Source organism: Marmota marmota, unplaced genomic scaffold (assembly GCF_001458135.2).
Source record: "Marmota marmota marmota unplaced genomic scaffold, marMar, whole genome shotgun sequence".
NCBI classification, from domain to species: domain Eukaryota; kingdom Metazoa; phylum Chordata; class Mammalia; order Rodentia; family Sciuridae; genus Marmota; species Marmota marmota.
In genome coordinates, this window is record NW_025999894.1 from 2,066,291 (window position 1) to 2,084,029 (window position 17,739).

Below are 17,739 nucleotides of genomic sequence, written 5' to 3' on the forward strand. Positions count from 1 at the left end.
TTTCTCTCTTTCTTTCTCTCCCTCCCTCCCTCCTCCCTCCCTCCGCCCTCTCTACCTTCTCCTTCCTTCCCTCCTCCCTCCCTCCTCCCTCCCTCCCTCCTCCCTCCCTACCTCCTTCCTCCCTCCCTCTCTACCTCCTCCCTCCCTCCCTCCTCCCTCCCTCCCGTGATACTGGGAATTGAACCCAGGGGCACTCTACCACTGAGCTATAATCCCAAACCTTGAATTTATGATCCTCCTGCCTCAGCCTCAGCCTCCAAAGTGGTTGATATTATAGGTGTGTACCACTAACATTTCCTACCCGGTCCCTATAGCCACTAGGTTTGGGACATCAACTAGTAGCTCTTCCTAAAACCAGGGGTTCCTGACCCTCTTAACAATTAGTCTCTTTGGAGAAGCAAGACATGGGCCCATGGGCCCAGCCGAGCCTGACTCAGAATATGCCCCTCACTGTCTGGCTCCTCAAAGGCCAACTAAGCTGAAAAAAAAAAAAAAACATATATATATATATAATTTTTAAAAAAATTTAGTTGGATTACAATGCCTATATTTTATTTGTTTATTTATTTATATGTGGTGCTGACAATCGAATCCAGGGCCTCGCACGTGCTAGGAGAGCACTCTACCGCTGAGCCACAACCCTAGCCCCCTGAGTGCTCTTCTTAGAGTCAAGAGCAGTGATTCTCATCCAGTCTGCACATCAGAGCTCACAGGGCCTGGAAACAAGCTGATAGCTGGGCCCAGGTGCACCCAGTTAGGTATTTGGCCCAGCACTGGGCTTTTCCAGAACTCCCCACATGCTTCCAATGCTCAACCCAAACTGAGGTCACTGACTTGGAAGTTCCCAAGATCCCATGGTCCCTGAGGGCCTCAGCTTCCCCTCCCCTCATAGGTCCCCTCCTATAGCTTTGTCCTGCTCTTCTCCAGCTTCCTCATCATACATAGCACCCAGCAGAGTACATCTTGAGGTCACAGTGCAATCAGTTAAGGCTTGGGGCTCATATAGACCCCTCACTGGTGACCCAGAGAAATATCATTGACCAGCTACTAGCATACATATCTTAATTGTGAAATGGAGATAATCCCTCACAGAAATGTAGGGGGAGCTGGGCACAATGGTGCACACCTATAATTCCAGCTACTCAGGAGGCTGAGGCAGGAGGATTACAAGTTTATGGCCAGCCTCAGCAATTTAGCAAGACCCTGTCTCAAAATTTAAAATAAATAAAAAGGGCTGGGGATGTAGATTAGTATTGAACACTCCTGGTTTCAATTCCCAGTACCACAAATAAAATAGAATAAAATAACAAGAACTGCAATGAGAATCCATCAAGACAGAGAGAAAGCCCTCGTGTAAGCAAAGTCAGCATGAAATAATGACCAGGCAGGTCCTTGTGTCATCAGATTCACTTTTGAAAAGGTGATACGTGCACATGGCAGAAAATGGAAATTATCCACCAGAGGGTCCAGTCTCCTGTGTGTGTGTGTGTGTGTGTGTGTGTGTGTGTGTGTGTGGTGTGACATGAAAACATAGCATGCACTGTTATGCACTTTGCTAGACTATCCATTTCAGAGAGTCTACTAGGACTGAATAATTTACCTCATTTTCTAAATGGGTATAAGATATCTCAACGCCTAAATGAGCTGGAATTAGCCAGCTTGATAATTGATAATGGACAATTAAGTTTTCCCCAACATTTTGCTCTTTGAAACAGTGTTGCTATGAATAAATTGGTGCAAATCTGACCTTTAGAATAAAATCCTAAAAATGCAACTATGCATTGGGTCTTTTAGTGGTTTCTGCCCAAATGCACCACAGAGCCTGTTCCTTCCAAGGCTGACAGCCAATACCACAAGCTTTGTCAACCTGGTGCACCCTGCTTATTTCTCTTAAGTGGGTATGAGCAGCACCTACTGAGCTGTACCCTGGCCCATGAATTTTTTTTTTTAATGTAGTAGAATTTATCAATCTTTTTTCAGGTTGTACCTGGAGAGAACTTCTCCACTCTGAGATTTTTTATTAAAAATCTCCCATGTTTTCTTCTAGTGCTTTTTTTGGTTTTACTTTTCACATTTCCATCTTCACTCCATTGGGAATTTGTCTTAATGCAAATGAGGCAGGGATGGAGCCTGGCTTCTCTCCAGATGGGAAGCTATCATCAGTGTCCTGCATCCCACTGAATCACACCCCTTTACCCCATTTACTTCATCCTTCATCATGACTAATACCAAGTATTGACAAAAACAAACTGACATTGTTCGTGTCCCCAGACCCTTTGGTGGTGCGCAGCTGGTGTTCAGGGGCTGTGCTGGCCCCAGGGCTGCTCTCCAGCTCCTAAGCACAGTGTCATTCCAAATGGTTCAGCATTTTACCACTGGCTTCCATTTGCTCCCTGGGATTCTATGTGGGTCCCACTGATTCCCTCAAAGACTGGAACTGTCTTTCTGCTCTGGTTTGAATGTAGTCTGTCGGTGCTGCAGTTCATATTGAGGCATGGTGTTGGGAGGTGGTGTCTTTAAGAACTGATTAGTTCAATAGGAGGGATTAATGCTTTTCTCACTCACATGGGATGGAGTAGGTACCTTGAGAGGCAGGTCATTATAAAGCAAGCTCTGCTTCCCAGCTCACTCTCTTGTACCTGCTTTTCCTTGTGACCTCTTCTGCACTTTTGTCACTTGCCAGTCTTGCATGCACTCATGCTATGTAATGCTATCCACCATGATGTCATGCAGCCAAAAGGCCTCATGAGAGGTCGAATAGATAGGGTCACCCAATCTTGCACTTTCAGCCTCTAAAACTGTGAACTAAAAGACATTTTTTTTTTTTTTTGGCAATGTTGGGACTCAACCCAGGGCTTCATGCATGATAGGCAAGCACTCACCACTGAGCTAATTCCCAACCCTAAACCTCTTTTCTTTATACCTTATCCAGCATCAGGTATTTTGCTACAGATATACAAAATGGACTAAGACACTTTTTTCCCAGTGTCTTTCCTGACTCTCATCTATTATAGTCATTTTATCAGAGCCTCTGTAAATCAAACCCCCACTTGTTTTCAGGTGCCTCATGTATAAAGCCTCTGTTTCCTGGGACTTTGTGAAGTTCAGATTCTTCTCTCCACTAACAGGGAGGAAACTAAAGCTTAGAGAACAAAAGTAGCTCTCTCTTGCTAATAAGTGATCCAGGACTCAAATTCAGGCTCACCTGAACCTAAAGGGCAGGTACAATTTCACACTTAGCCTGTTAGTGTGTTCAACTAGAACCAAGAATGAAATTGACTTACAACAGATTAAGGAGGAAAAGCATACTTTTTTTTGCAGTGCTGGAACCCAGAACCTTATGCATGCTAGGCAAGTGGTCTACTCTTGAGCTAAATTCTCAACCTACAAATTCATTTAGTAATTCACTGGTACATGGGAGCACTCCAAGAAAAGCTCCAAAGCAGCATTTAGGGCTATAGGGTTAATACATAGTCACATATCACTTAATAGTGGGGTCCATTCTGAGAAAAGTCACTTGGTGATTTCATTATTGTGAAATTAAGACTGCTATGACGTCACTGAGTGATAGGAATTTTTCAGCTCCCTCATAATCTATGGGACCACTGTCATGTATGTGACACATCATTGACCAAAATGTCATTATATAGCATATGACTATACTAAATGGGAAAAAATTGTGAAAATATGACAAGATTGGGCTGGGGATATAGCTCAGTTGGTAGAGTGCTTGCCTTGCATGCGCAAGGCCCTGGGTTCGATCCCCAGTACCAAAAAAAAAATGTGTGTGTGTGTATATATACATGACAAGATAAAAGGGTTAGGCTAGGCTATGGTAGAGAAGCAACTAAGCAGACAAGGGATAGTTTAACAAGGTTCAATGGCATGGATTTCCCTTGGCCTTTACTCCCCATCTTTAGTGATAAGAATGTCTTCCCTTCTTCTGGTACAGGAAGGGCACCATTCTTGTAGGATTTTAATCTCCTGCTTTTAAGGAAGAAGGGTCAGCATTCCCTTCTTGCATCTACTATTTTTCAAGCACCTACCCCCAGCACTGGGTTGGATCCAGGATTCAGCCGTGCTCTACTACTGAGTTATACCCCGGCCCTTTTTAAATTTTTTACTTTGGGACAGGATCTCACTCAGTTGCCCATGCTGGCCTTGAACTTGCAATTTTCCTGCCTCAGACTTCCAAGTAGCTGGGATTATAGGTGTGTGCCACCATGCCAGGTTTCTAAAGCACCTTTCACTCAAAATAATATGCTAACGTCACAAGCTCCCAGAACTGGCAAATGACAGAAGTGAGACTTGAACTTTAGGCAAAACCAAATTGCCACTGGCCATCAACTAATTATGCTTAACTGTTGATTCCTAAAGCACAGGCTTTTGTTTCCAGAATTTAAATAGCATCCGAGAAGAATCTGATCTGCTCAACATTGAGAAGAAGATAATGGAGTGCAGTGAGGATATCACTGAGCTATTCAACGTGCTCATGACACTGGAGATGCAGCTGGTAGAGCAGCTGGAGGTGAGGTTGGGCCTGGGTGCAGATGCAAGAAACTGGTGGCTCAGCTGAGAAACCGCTCCATGAGCTGCAGCCTCCATGCGTGTTGGAAAGGTCCAGTGTGATCTAGAGTGTCACACTGAAGCCTTCTTGCTCATCATTCCTGTGTTCCCCCTGGCCTCCCCACCCCCTCACCGGGGATGGAACCCAGGGCTTCATGCAAGCACTTTGCCACTAAGTCGCACCCCCAGCCCCTGCTTTTATATATTTTTAATAATTTAGATGGTAAGTGGCTCTTGTGGAGAATGAGAGGTGAGCTCATTCCTCTGGAATGTTCCTCTCCTTCTGAAAGAGCCCAAAGCCTCAGCAGAGAGAGGTTTTTTTATTAGACCCAAAAGCAGTCCCAGGGCTTGCAAGACAAAGTAAACCCCCACTCCAGGACCAAACAAAGGCGCCTCCACATCACAGCCTGTGGTTGCTGTCTCCCTGGCGATGCGAGGAGCCTGCAACTCAGTAGCAAGATGTGGAAATGAAAAGCGCTGCTGTCTAAAATTCATTAGCAGCCAGGGTGACTTGTGTGTTCGCTGGCAGCAGAGGCCGGGAATCGGAAGTGGTGTGATGAATTGAACCTCATCTGATGCTGCCGTGGCTGGGCCAAGAGATAGCGCCTAATCAATTCCTCACACGTCAAGTGACACCTCAGACATGAGATAGATTTCGCCATCACATCCCGCAGCAGCCACTCGCTCCCCGCTGGGAAATGCTCAAGCACTGCAGAAGGAACACGCAGCGCCAGGGGAGGGCCCGCCAGCAGCCCACGACCTTTTCAAGCAGGGAGATCGCTTTTCAACATCCAAACGTTTCCCAGAACCGTGCACTGTCCTACGTGTATTACCAGTGACCAAAAGGCGGGGAGGACACTCATGCTTTTCAATGACCCTATTTTTATTCACCACAGCAGCACTCATACACACATTTGGAAAATGTCTCATTTGCTGGGCCTGCAGGCAGTCCTTGGCTTCCTGTAGATACCCTGTACCCCTAGCCTACCTTGCAGCCCTCGGAGTGTGGCAGATCAGGGCAGGGGGCTCCCAGAGCAACAGGCCTCACAATTGCATCTTCCATTATTCCCTTCATAACACTAACTTCCATTTAGGCCACAGGTGCTTTGCTAAGCACCAGGAAATAGCAACTAACAGTAACAGCTAACACTCCCTGAGGGTCTCCTCTCTGTCAGGCACCTTGCAAAGTATTTTGTGCAAAGCAGCTCATTTAACCCCACCCCAATTCCAGGAGACAGGCACCAGCCAGGAAACCCATTTCACAGATGAGGAAGGAGAGGCCCAGAAGATTAGGTGACTTTCCCAGAGTAATACATAAGGGTGGGGCTGGGATGCTGATACAGGCAGGCTGACTCTTTATAGCTCCCTCACTGTTTCTTTGGAAGTTGATAGATGACATTGAGAAACCCTAAATAAGGGTGTTAGTCTGTGGAGATAGTAGGGGTAAGAGGAATAAGACCAGGACAGGTGTTTCTGGCAGAGGGACCAACAGACAAAGCCCAAGAGAGCATTTAACCTTTAAAGTGGGGAGTTTGTTGATAGTGGAGAGTAACAAAGCTCTGGAGAGAGGAAAGGTCATTTCTCAACCATCTTCCCAGGGAGGTCAAGGTGGATAGTGTCCACCCCTAAAGATATGTGATTAAAGGAAGCACCTGCTAAGTTCTGAGCACCACCTTTTGCTCTGATGCAAAGTATCTAAATATACAAGTTAACTTTATCCTTTCCAGGAGACCATAAACATGTTTGAAAGGAACATCATTGACTTGGTGGGACTCTTTATCGAAAATGTCCAAGGCTTATATCCTTTTTGTGATGACACCTCCACAGGAAGATACTACATAGTTCCTAGGGATGTCCTGGCTTCTTGGGGAGATAGGGAAAAGGTGTATGCAGTTCTAACAAAAGGTAAGGAAGGGGCTGGGGATGTGGCTCAAGTGGTAGCACGCTCGCCTGGCATGCGTGCGGCCCAGGTTCAATTCTCAGCACCACATACAAACAAAGATGTTGTGTCTGCCTAAAACTAGAAAATAAATATTAAAAAAAAAAGTAAGGCAGGGTAAGCCTTCTTCAGAATCTTAAGCAAGATGCAAATAAGTGGGTTTCTCTTCCAGATGGCCATCTGCAGATCACCACTGCCCCTCCCACTGCCCCCTGTGCCCTAAACAGGTTGGCAGAGGTAGTAAGAAGTTAGCACTCCACATCATATTTCACTTTTTACTGGAAATACCTATTTGCCATTTGATTTGGAGAAAGATCTACACCTCCACCAAGAGGATATTTAAATTCACTATAGGATTCTATTTAATGGGGATCTCCACCTTTGAAATTAGAGGAATGTAAAACATTCAGTTTTCCACCAACAAAAAAGCTTCAAAGGATGAAGGCTTAGAACCACATAAAATGTTCAAAAGAATGTTCTTTAGGGTCCAAGGTGGTTTCCCAACCTTTAGGACAACAGTAGTCTTGTTAGAGTGACATTCAGATGCCCAGAGTGACTGCCGTACAATAGAGTCCTTGCCTGTTTTTTCTCAAGGTGGGTGATGTTCATGGGAAGATGACACCCCAAAATCACCATCTGCTCCTGTGTTGCAGCCTAACACACTCTGGGGCTTAAGTAACATCTACATTGAAGACACAAATTACTTACATTGTGTTTCTCAGGTTGAATGTTAGGGTCAGAAATTGACATATGGAGCATGTCAACCCTTCAGCCACCTGAACTAAGGGCCCTGTTACACTGGGGGGGGGGGGATGGCAAACTGTATGCAAGCCCTGGTTCTGTCCTCTTGGGGCTCAGATCCAGCAAGTGGACAGAAGTTATGGCAGTAACAAGTGGTACCCAATGCACAGGTGAGTAGCAGCCAACTTGGAGGCCAGGACCAAGTGCCTCCATGAGAGAGGGTCCACTAAGGCTCTTACTAAGTGGCCAAAGGGACCAGGAGAAAGGGTAGGGGAGAGTATACAGGTAGAGAAGGTAGCATGCACGAAGGTCCTGAGGGTGGGCCAGAGGAGCTTGGTTCTTCAGGCCATGTCAGAGAACTGGAAGTTCCCAGGCACTTTAAGCAGGGGACAGATGGGTCCTGGCTACCCTTGTCCTTAAGCTCACTATGGCTGCTATGAGAAGAAGGGGCAAGAATGAGAGATTAGCTAGGAGTGGCAGTGCATGCCTGTAATCCCAGTGGCTCAGGAGGCTGAGGATGTTCAGGGGTTAAACACTCCTAGGTTCAATCCCTGGTGCAAAAAAGAAAAAAAAAAAAAAAGAGGAAAAGAAAAAAAAAGAGTGGGGGAATTGGGGAGTGGCCTGGGGTTTGGTACGCCTGGGTGACATCTGTGAAAATGATAATGCTTCCTGACATCTCAAGAGTTTGCCTTGAGCCTTAAAGTCTGCTCTCCTCTAGTTGAGATGAGATGGACTTTTGCTTGACAGAAGTTCAGCCACAGGTCAGGAAAGTGCCCGTCCTGCCCCAAACCTGGCTTTGCTTAACTCACGGTTGCACTATGGCTCAGTGCCGGGACCTTGAAAATCACCACCATGAGAAACTCCTGGAAATCGCCATCAACACCCTAGAGAAGACTGCTAAGGGTGAGATAGAGGACGACCTCCCTGAGGATGTGCGCGCGGTGAGCACGGAGAGCGGGGCTGGGCGCTCTGGGTGGGGCTGGGCGCTCTGGGTGGGGCTGGGCATGGAGGGCGGGGGTGAGCGCGGTGGGCGGGGCAGAGCGCTCTGGGCGGGGCTGGGAGCAATGGGCGTGGAAACCAGACAGCCTTCCAACTCCGCTTGGTGCCTCCGGTAAACTCGACAACCTCCCGGAGCCTCAGTTTCCCTATCTATAAAGGGAGGCAGTAATCCACTTTGCAGGGTTGTTGGTGGATGAAATAGGTTTACCAAATAAAGCACTCAGTAGGGCCCATTAAAGAGGAGTTCCTGACGATTAGGTGGTTTCAACTTTCCAACAGTTTGGTTTCTGAAAGTTCAATTCTGTAGGGGCTTCTGGCGCTTTCTCAGAGAGGCAGTTACAAATAGAAGTTAAGAACTGAGATTTCCAGCCGAACGTATCTGTTTATGAAAACTACTGGGATGTGGGAATCACCCCCCAAAGGGTGATGCAGCCCCAGGTCCCACCAGCATGTCCACCATGGGTGGACCTCCGGGAAGCAGGGTGGATAGGGCCCAGATCCAAACACTTTCTTATCAAGGGCTTGTTTTTTCTAATGCTTGTTCATTAGCAGCCAGCTAATGAACCTTATGCTGAATTTGTAGATAGGCTTATTCAAACAGCTACCAGAGTTTTTGGCAAAGCAGACAACTGAGCTAACCGGCCTCAAGAGCAGGAGGATTGTGGGAGGTGGAGAGAAGCTTGTGGGAGAGAGAGAGGCTTGTGGAAAGCCGGTGGTGGCAGTTGAGGCTCTGAGGATTTTTCCTGAGAGGCTGTTTTGTTTGGCGTGTGTGGTTCTAAAAATAAAGTTAGTTTCTTTTGACAAGTGGCTCCTGATTGTGCCCAGCCAGACTGCGGCAATTCCACTGCCATTCCCTTGTTTTCTTTTCATCACCATGTTACCATAAGCCAAACCACTGCTATCCGTTACCTGGCCCAATAGCCTCCTTGCTCGGCTTGCTTGTTTCCTGTGTGTGTGTGTGTGTGTGTGTGTGTGTGCCTGCGCGCGCACACCAGGGCCTTGTGCATGCTGGGCAAGCCCTCCATAGTTGATCTATACCGCCAGCACTTTTTCCTTTTTTTAAAAAAAATTGAGGCTGCGCCTCCCTAAGGCTGGCCTCAGCCTCCCAAGTAGCTAGGATTATACCCTAGCATTACTGTGCACATGGCCTCGCTGTTCTCTTATGGGCTGCTCTCCATACACAAAGGGAGACTTTGAAAATCCAAACCACATCATTTTGCTCTTTTGCACAAGCCCCCTCCCCTATGGCTCCCCATAACTCTTAGGATTAGTTCCTCCCCATAGTCACCCATGCCTCAGGACTAGGCCTGCCTACTTCAGCAGTATCCCCCCACACCACCCTGAAACTCCTGATGCCGGGTGCCCCAGCCTCTGAGCTGTTCCCCAGTCTCCCAGGCTTGCTCCTTTCAGATGATACTCCATCTGGCAGATGTGTTCTTTCCTTAGGTCTCCATATACCTGGCTAGTCCTTGTTATTCAGATCTCAGCTCAAATGTCAGCTCCTTTGAGAGGCCTTCCCTTATCACCTTCTTAAGAACCTGTTGTCTATCAGGCACCTCATTGTCTTATCAGGGCAGAGACTTATCACAGTTCCAAACTCTCTGGTTTGTGTTGATTTTCTTATGTGACTATTCACATTTATATAAGCTCCTGGGAGTGGGGACAGGGATGGCCTTTTCACCACCATGTGCATTCCAGTGCCAGCAACAATGTAAACTGTCCATTGTAGATACCAGGAATTGCCAGAGGGATGAGTGGGTGAAAGCCTGTGTTCACCTAGCCTCTGCTCCATCAGGTGCTGGGTGACGACTGGCAGTCCTGACATCCGCCTCTGTTCCGGGGCCAAAACAAACACCTACCACAGCAGGACCACTTGACATCAGCCTTTCCTCTCTATGCCACAGATGTGGCTAATTGTGGACCAGTCACAGAAAAGTGCCATCTTCCCCAAGCCAGAAAGTAATCTCCCCTGAGGGAGCCCATCCTCAAACACCCCAGACAGATCCTCATGGTGGCGTCCCAGTCTCAGGTCTGGGATACTCAGTGGATATAGGACTGCAGTGTGCTCACTCTCCCGTGCCTGGGACACATGGTGAAAGAAGGACCCTGGAGGTCAATAGCAGAGAAGCAGGCTGTGCTAATGCTAGTGGTCAACCTTCCCTGCTACCCAGCTGGCCCTGCCTAATGCCACCTGACACCTATTCCCTATTGCTACCCAAACCGAGAACCTGCTGACTAAGCCCCAGCTAACTGTAGTGACTAGTGACACAAGAGTTCCCTCACTGGGGGCTTGCCACTGTCTAGGCTTGATGGTCACAAATCTCCTTTACTTCACCAAAGACTCCACAAAGGAGGGGCCATAATCATTCCCAGGATACAAAGGACAAAACTGGGTAAGATCTGTCCAAGTGGTACAGCCTATGAGGACTGGAGACTGGATTCAGACTCTGGTCTGACAGATGCAGAGCCCAGACCATTACTATAGAGCCAATGCTGTGCCCCTCACTGTAGATACAAGATGGCAGACATTCTGAGACTTCCACGGCTCCAGGCACTTGGCCACAGGGTTCTGTCTCTGAGCTAAGGGGTTGCTTGGGCTCACTGGCAGGGCCGTTGTGGAGAATTCTCCTCAAGGCCTCATAAGGGACAACCAGTGTGAGACTGTCCTCTTGGGAATGTCTGCAGTTACAACAGGGCTATTGCCCAAGATTCCTTCCAGGTAGGCAACAAAATGTGGCTGCTTGTTCTTGGGGCAACAGTATGCCCTAGACTGTAAGTGATAATCACAACCAGTAGCTGACATTTACAGTGGGCCTCCCTTTGAGAATCACTGGGCACCAACTGCTCTTTTAATCTCATTACCATGGTAAAATAGATACCATTATGGTTCTCGTTTTATAGATGAGGAAATTGGGGGCTGGGATTGTGGCTCAGAGGTAGAGCGCTCACCTAGCATGCGTGAGGCCCGGGGTTCGATCCTCAGCACCACATAAAAAAATAAAATAAAATAAAATAAAATAAAGATATGTGTCTACCTATAAGTAAAAAATAAATATAAAAAAACAAACAGATGAGTGGGGCTGGGATTGTGGCTCAACGGTAGAGTGCTCGCCTAGCACGGGCGGGACCTGGGTTCGATCCTCAGCACCACATAAAAATAAAGGCATTGTGTTGTGTCCATCTACACCTAAAAAATAAATATTAAAAAAAAAACAGATAAGGAAATTGAGGCTCAGAAATTAAAGCAAACTGTCCAAGCAGTAGAACTATGATATTAAACTCAGGCAGTTTGACTCAAAGACTTTGACAAAATATCTACTGAGCCTGAGGGAAGTGTTCAAAGGAAGGAATAGGGTCTTGGGTAAAAAAATCTGACTGCTGTTACTTGATGATCAATGAGTGGATCATGATAAAGTCACACTGATGGAGTTATCTCTAAAACTCTTCTCATTCAGTTTGGTGATTATTATCAGCTCCGGCCATACGTGGGCCCCAACATGTCACACGCCTGTATGTTCAAGTCCTTTCCAGCTTGGACAGGAAAAGCAGAACATAAGTGCTGAGAGAGCCTAGGGCTGGCAGTAAGCGATGGCCTCAGAGTGGTTCTGGCAGACACAGATGCCTATTTGAAGGGTAGAAGAATGTCAGATGCACTACCTGGCAGGACAAGTGCTCAGACCATGGCCATGGGGAGAACTTTCAAGTCCCCAGCATCTGCTCTAGGGACAGTGGGCCTGACCCAGGCCTGCAGTCTGTAGGTAGGGTGGCTGTGATGAGATTCCAGCCAAGGGCTGCTCCTTGTCTGTCACCAGTATGACAGGATGATCTGATCCCACACAGCTGGGGCAGCAAATCCTTAAGCTACCAGCACCACAGTGATCCTGGGGAGGGGCACCACCTGTGCCTTTTTTAAAGTCCTCTTCAAGAAATCACTTCGAGGGGCTGGGGTTGTGGCTCAGCGGTAGGGCGCTTACTTAGAACGTGTGAGGACCTGGGTTCAGTCCTCAGCACCACATAAAAATAAATAAAAATAAAGGTGTTTAAAAAAAAAAAAGAAATCACTTTGAAAGAAACGTGTCTTTATAGCTCCTGGGGCCACCTCTGTGAAGTCCAGCAAGGTACACAGAATGGTTTTGGGGGGGGGACAGCTCAGAGAGCTGTTGTTCCTCATGGGGTTTGCACAGCCCCTGCCTCTACTCCTGCAGAAACTGGAGGGGAATACAGAATATTCTTTTCTTTTTTCTTTCTTTCTTTCTCTCCTTCTTTCTTTCTATTTTGTACCAGGGATAGAACCCAGGGGCACTCAACCACTGAGCCACATCCCCAGCCTTTTTTTTTTTCAATTTTTTTGTAGTTGTAGATGGACAGTATGCCTTTTTATTTATTCTTATGTGGTCCTGAGGCTTGAACCCAGTGCCTGACCTGTGCTAGCTAAGTGCTCTGTCACTGAGCTATAGCCCCAGCCCCTCCCCAACCATTTTTTATATTTTATTTTGAGACAGAGTCTCACTGAGTTGCTCAGGGACTCACTAAGTTGCTGAGGCTGGCTTTGAACTTGCGATCCTCCTGTCTCAGCTTCCCAAGCCACTGGGATTATAGGTGTGTGCCACCACACCCAATGGAATATAAAAGATTCTGCCCATAAGAATTATTTCAAGAGAGAAAACTGAAATGACCACCACCCTAGACCACCCCAAATCCAGAAAGAACTTGCCATTTGAATTTCTACAGAATCTCTCAGCTAAGCACGTTGGTACATATCTATAGTTTCAACTGCTTGGGAGGACAAAGCAGAAGAATTGCTTGAGCCCAGGAGTTTGAAGTCAGCCTTGGCAACATAGACCCCCCCTCAAGAACAAAAACAAAAAGAAAAAGCCATAAGAATTTCTTTAAGCCAGATTCTTTCTGTTTGCATTTTGCAAATGGCACACCAGTTTTTGATCACCAATTCTAACTCATGTTTCTAAGCAGACTTCAATTTCTCTTGCTTCTCAGAGCCTCCAAAGCCATTTTCTATATGTTCAAACTCAGGAGGATTATTTTCCTGTGTGGCCGAAGAAAATAGCTACAATTCAGACTGGGGATGTAGCTCAGTGGTAGAGCACTTGCCTAGCACATATGAGGCCCTGGGTTCAATCCCAATCCTTAGCACCAAAAAAAAAAAAAAGAGAGAGAACCATTATAACTCACTTTTATTTTTTTATTGTTATAGATAGACACGATATTTTTTTAAGAGAGAGTGTGTGAGAGAGGGAGAGAGAGAGAATTTTTAAATATTTTTAGTTTTCAGCGGACCCAACATCTTTGTTTGTATGTGGTGCTTTGGATCGAACCCGGGCCGCACGCATGCCAGGCGAGCTCGCTACCGCTTGAGCCACATCCCTAGCCCCTAGACACAATATTTTTATTTTGTTTATTTATTTTTATGTGGTGCTGAGGATCTAACCCAGTGCCTCACATGTGCAAGGCAAGCGCTCCACCACTGAGCTACCAGCTCCAGCCCGACTACAACTCACTTTTTAGAATGTTAGAGTGAGAAAATTTTAATGAGGAGTTGATATGGCTATTGCTATTTCTAAAATACCTGGCCTCTAACTCTTGAGCACACTGACGGAGGCTTATTGTAGGCAAGTTTTACACATCTCTGAGCCCTTCCCAGAGTCTGGCCTAGGACCTTGTACAAACAGGGTAAGAACTTAATAACCGCTAGTCATTTCTCCCATGGGACTATGCCAACTGGTCCCACAGTCACCTCTTTCCCCACATTAGCTAACCTGGCTTTTCCCACATGGGATTCTGTAGAAAACTTGCATCCCATAGACATTATTCTGAAATGGGGTTGGTGGTCAAATAAATAGGAAAACCAAGAAAAACAAAGTTAAAATGGTTTATTTTCTGCAGGCCTTTGCAGAGCCTTCAGGATACTTTGTCTCCTGTAAAATCTTCATTTGGGGCCTAGAGGTATTGGCTTTCTCATTTGTGTTTGACCAAAAAATACCTGCAAAGAGCAGAAATATTAATAGCTCAAGATTCCACAGAACAGTCAGAAGTGACGGCACATGCCTATAATCCCAGTGGCCCAGGAAGCTGAGGCAGGAGAATCATAAATTCAAAGTCAGCTTTAGCAACGTAGTGAGACCCTGTCTCAAAATTTAAAAAAAAGGGGGGGGGGCTCTGAATGTGGCTCAGTAGTTAATTGGTGCTGGGTTCAATCTCTGGTACAAAAAAAAAAAAAATTCCACAAAACATAGTTTGGAGACCATTATGTTAAATGCTACTATGGTGGTGGTGGTGGTGGTGAGAGGAAACAAAAAACCCAGTACAGGTTGAGCATCCCTGATTCAAAAATCCACAATGGGTTTTGGAGCATTTCGGATTTCAGATTTTCCAAGTGGGAATCTCAAAATTCTATGCAAATATTCCCCAAATCTCCATAACTACAGAATGTAAAACATTTCAGACAAGAGATACTCTGCCTGTATGCATTCCATCTGAAGCCCTCCCTATAACAAAAATTGAGGTCCTTTGCTATTCTTGGCATCACAAAGTACCTCTGATTCAAAATGGAAGCAGCTGCTTACTAAGTGCTTCAGCAACCTTCTCCCTGCTCTGCGCTCCATTTTCAACCACTCCAGGCACAGACAGCTACAGTTGTTGACACCGAAGACCAGCCAGGCCTTCTAGAGGATGGTTGGTTGTAACAACTTTTTACAAGGCAGTGAACAAGGTCAGGAACAAGAGAAGGCAGAAGGAGACCCCAAATAGTGTCCAAGATTTGCTTTTATTGACGCGAGAGGCAGTGAAATGACAAATAAGGGGTGAACGCCCCAGGTTTGCAGGGCCTGCTGTCCTTGGAGCAGCCTCAGGATCTCTGGCCAGCCTCATACTTCCCAGGGGTTTGGGGCAAGTCAGACTTGAAAACCCCTGAGAGAGATGCTTTGTGAGAACAGATGTCCTGAGTGGGGTTGCCCTGGGCAGCCATCTGCCTTCTCCCTGGAGAAAACATGCTCCCAGTGAGGATTGCAGAGTAACACCTGCCACTGTCCTGGTCAGGGAAGTGGCTGCCACCTGAAATGAGCAGGCACAAAGCACACCGATACAAAGGTAAGGTTCTCTACCAGGTGCGGCCTGCACAGCCAGGAGACTCCCAGGGGTCCCTTTTCTATTCAACCCCCTCATTTTGTATTTAGGACATAGTGACATGCACAGTTTCATTTGGGCCTTCTCACTCACCAGCTTTTTATCGACAAAGACACGGTTGTTAATGCTGTTGGGGCATCGCATGACATCCACCTTCTGAAGATTGACAATCGAGAAGATGAGCTGGTGACCAGGGTCAACTCTTGGTGTACACACTTAGTAGACAAAGTGAGTAAATGCCAACCCATCCTAGCAAGCTGGGCCAACTTTTCTAGCTACCAGCCAGAGCGAATGGGGATCTTACTGTTTTCTATGAGGAACAAAACAGACAAAGAAATAGTTAAGGATTACAGATTTCCACAGTGAAAACTTAGGGTTGCTCGGTCAGAGACTTTCAAACCCACGTGCTTCATCATTTCTCTAACTCCTACATCGAATATAGCTCAGAGATCAGCTGAACACAAGGAGGCTCTGAAGTAAATGAGGCATGGAAACTATGGAGATTTCAAAGAACAATTTTTCTTTCCCTCAAACTCGCTTCAGTAAAAGATATTAACCAATTATCTGATTGAAGGCCCTGGGCTTTGATTTCTATCCCCAGATTCACAAGGATGAGATCACGAGGAACCGCAAGCGAGTGAAAGAAATCAAGCAATACATTGACCACATGCAGAACGAGCTGGACAACCTGGAATGTGTCGATATCGTAGATTAGATGCCAGGGGTCCTCTTCAAAATATGCGACAGCCCTACCTGAGGAGTGGGCTCAATTTACCAACCGTCTGGGGAGAGTTACTGGAAATTCCTAACCCAAGTCTCCTCTTGACATTACTCCTCCCCCACCCGTGGAAAAAGTTCCGAATACAGAGAAAAATAAAGGATTTATGTCACCTTTCTCCTATTCTTAGAGAGAGAGAGAAAGAGAGAGAGAGAGAGAATATCCACATCTATATGTGAACAAGAAAAAAGATGAGGGGGAATAGCAGTCTCTGGCCAGTCAATAAGAGTGGGTCCCAAGATGGCCAGTGGTTAGCTGGAGGTATGATTGTGACAGAATAGCAGATGTCTGTTGAGTGCTGTTCCCTTATTGGTACCCAGAACACGCTGCAGATGTGCACATAGCCCTCCCCTCTTTGGGTGCTGAGGACCAGAGAGGCAAGGGAGGCCAAGGTTCCCACCTCAATGCTGGGGGCTGGGCCAGCCCTCCAAGGCAAAGGACATGGCTCCCTATGGCTCAGTGCTTGGCTATAGGGACCCAATGACCCTCCAGGAGTTAAGGGTGCAGGCTGGCCATCCTAGCCCTATGACGTCACCTTTGCTGCCTGACCTTCATCTGTGACAGTACCTCCTTGGAGTATCGTTGAGGGGTTCAGAGTGTGTGTGTGTGAAATAGAGGAGCATGGGGTCAATGCCCTGTGACCAGGGGTAATGACATTTTATTATATAAACATGTGAAGACATGGAGCTCAGAGTCTGCTATGAGGCCTACACTCTCCCTACTGCTCTTCCACTGAACCTGGTACCAGGAAATGGTACCTGCTACCACTCCATGGCCTGCTAGGACCATGGAGGTGGCGGTGTTGGGGGACACTCAGGACTACCATGTGGAAGATGAGCAGAAATGTGCATAGTCAGCTCTCTGTCACTATAACAAATAGCTGAGATAAACAATTTATAAATAGAAAAGGTTTATTTTGGCTCACAGTTTCAGAGGGTCCAGTCCATGGTTGGTTGGCCTTATTGATTTGGAGCCTGTGGTGAGGCAGCACATCGTGACAGGAGTGCAAGGTAGAACAAAACTGCTCACCTCTGGCCAGAAAGCAAGAGAGGAAGAGGAAGGGGCTGGAGTCCCACACCCCTCTCAAAGGCACATCCACAATGACCTAAACACCTCTCTCTAGTTCCCATCTCTTAAGGTTCCACCTCCCAACAATGCCACTCTGGGGAACAAGTCTGGAAAGCACGGGCCTTTGGGGGACATTCTAGAACCAGACTAAAAGCAGTGTATATCAGGTGGCCTTGCCAGAACCATCTGACTTTTAACCCAGAAACCACTATACTTTCTATTTTCAAGAGTAAATCTTTTTTTTTCCCCTAGAACAGTAGGAAAAAATGGAAACAACCAGTTTAGACCAAGAAGAACTCACTTTCAAAAGACTGTTTGATGAAAATGAGGGGGAAAAAAGCCTTTAGGCTGAGGACTGAAGACACAAATAGAGTTGTCTGTTGGTGACATGATTGTTTCCCCAGCATGAAGCTCCTGACCATGGGCAGCAGATATTAAAATGTGCCATGGAAGATAAGCTGTTCAACCTTGGTGACAAAACAAGAATGGAGAAATGTAGAGACGCAGA

General features: G+C 46.6%; 1 protein-coding gene across 4 annotated transcripts in view; it reads left to right on the forward strand.

Annotated features, from left to right (window-relative positions):
- The window catches only part of Drc3 (dynein regulatory complex subunit 3), a 39,309-nt gene extending 23,034 nt beyond the window's left edge, over positions 1–16,275 (forward strand). For 3 of the 4 annotated variants that reach the window (XM_048795353.1, XM_048795364.1, XM_048795357.1), the window contains 5 exons: positions 4,397–4,528; positions 6,294–6,471; positions 7,994–8,187; positions 15,482–15,613; positions 15,987–16,275. In XM_048795353.1, the coding sequence (XP_048651310.1) occupies positions 4,397–4,528; positions 6,294–6,471; positions 7,994–8,187; positions 15,482–15,613; positions 15,987–16,100 (750 nt within the window). In that variant the 3' untranslated portion in view covers positions 16,101–16,275. The remainder of the gene's footprint in view (positions 1–4,396; positions 4,529–6,293; positions 6,472–7,993; positions 8,188–15,481; positions 15,614–15,986) is intronic. The other variant, XM_015503476.2, reaches the window with a different exon arrangement.
- The last annotated feature ends 1,464 nt before the right edge of the window (positions 16,276–17,739 follow it).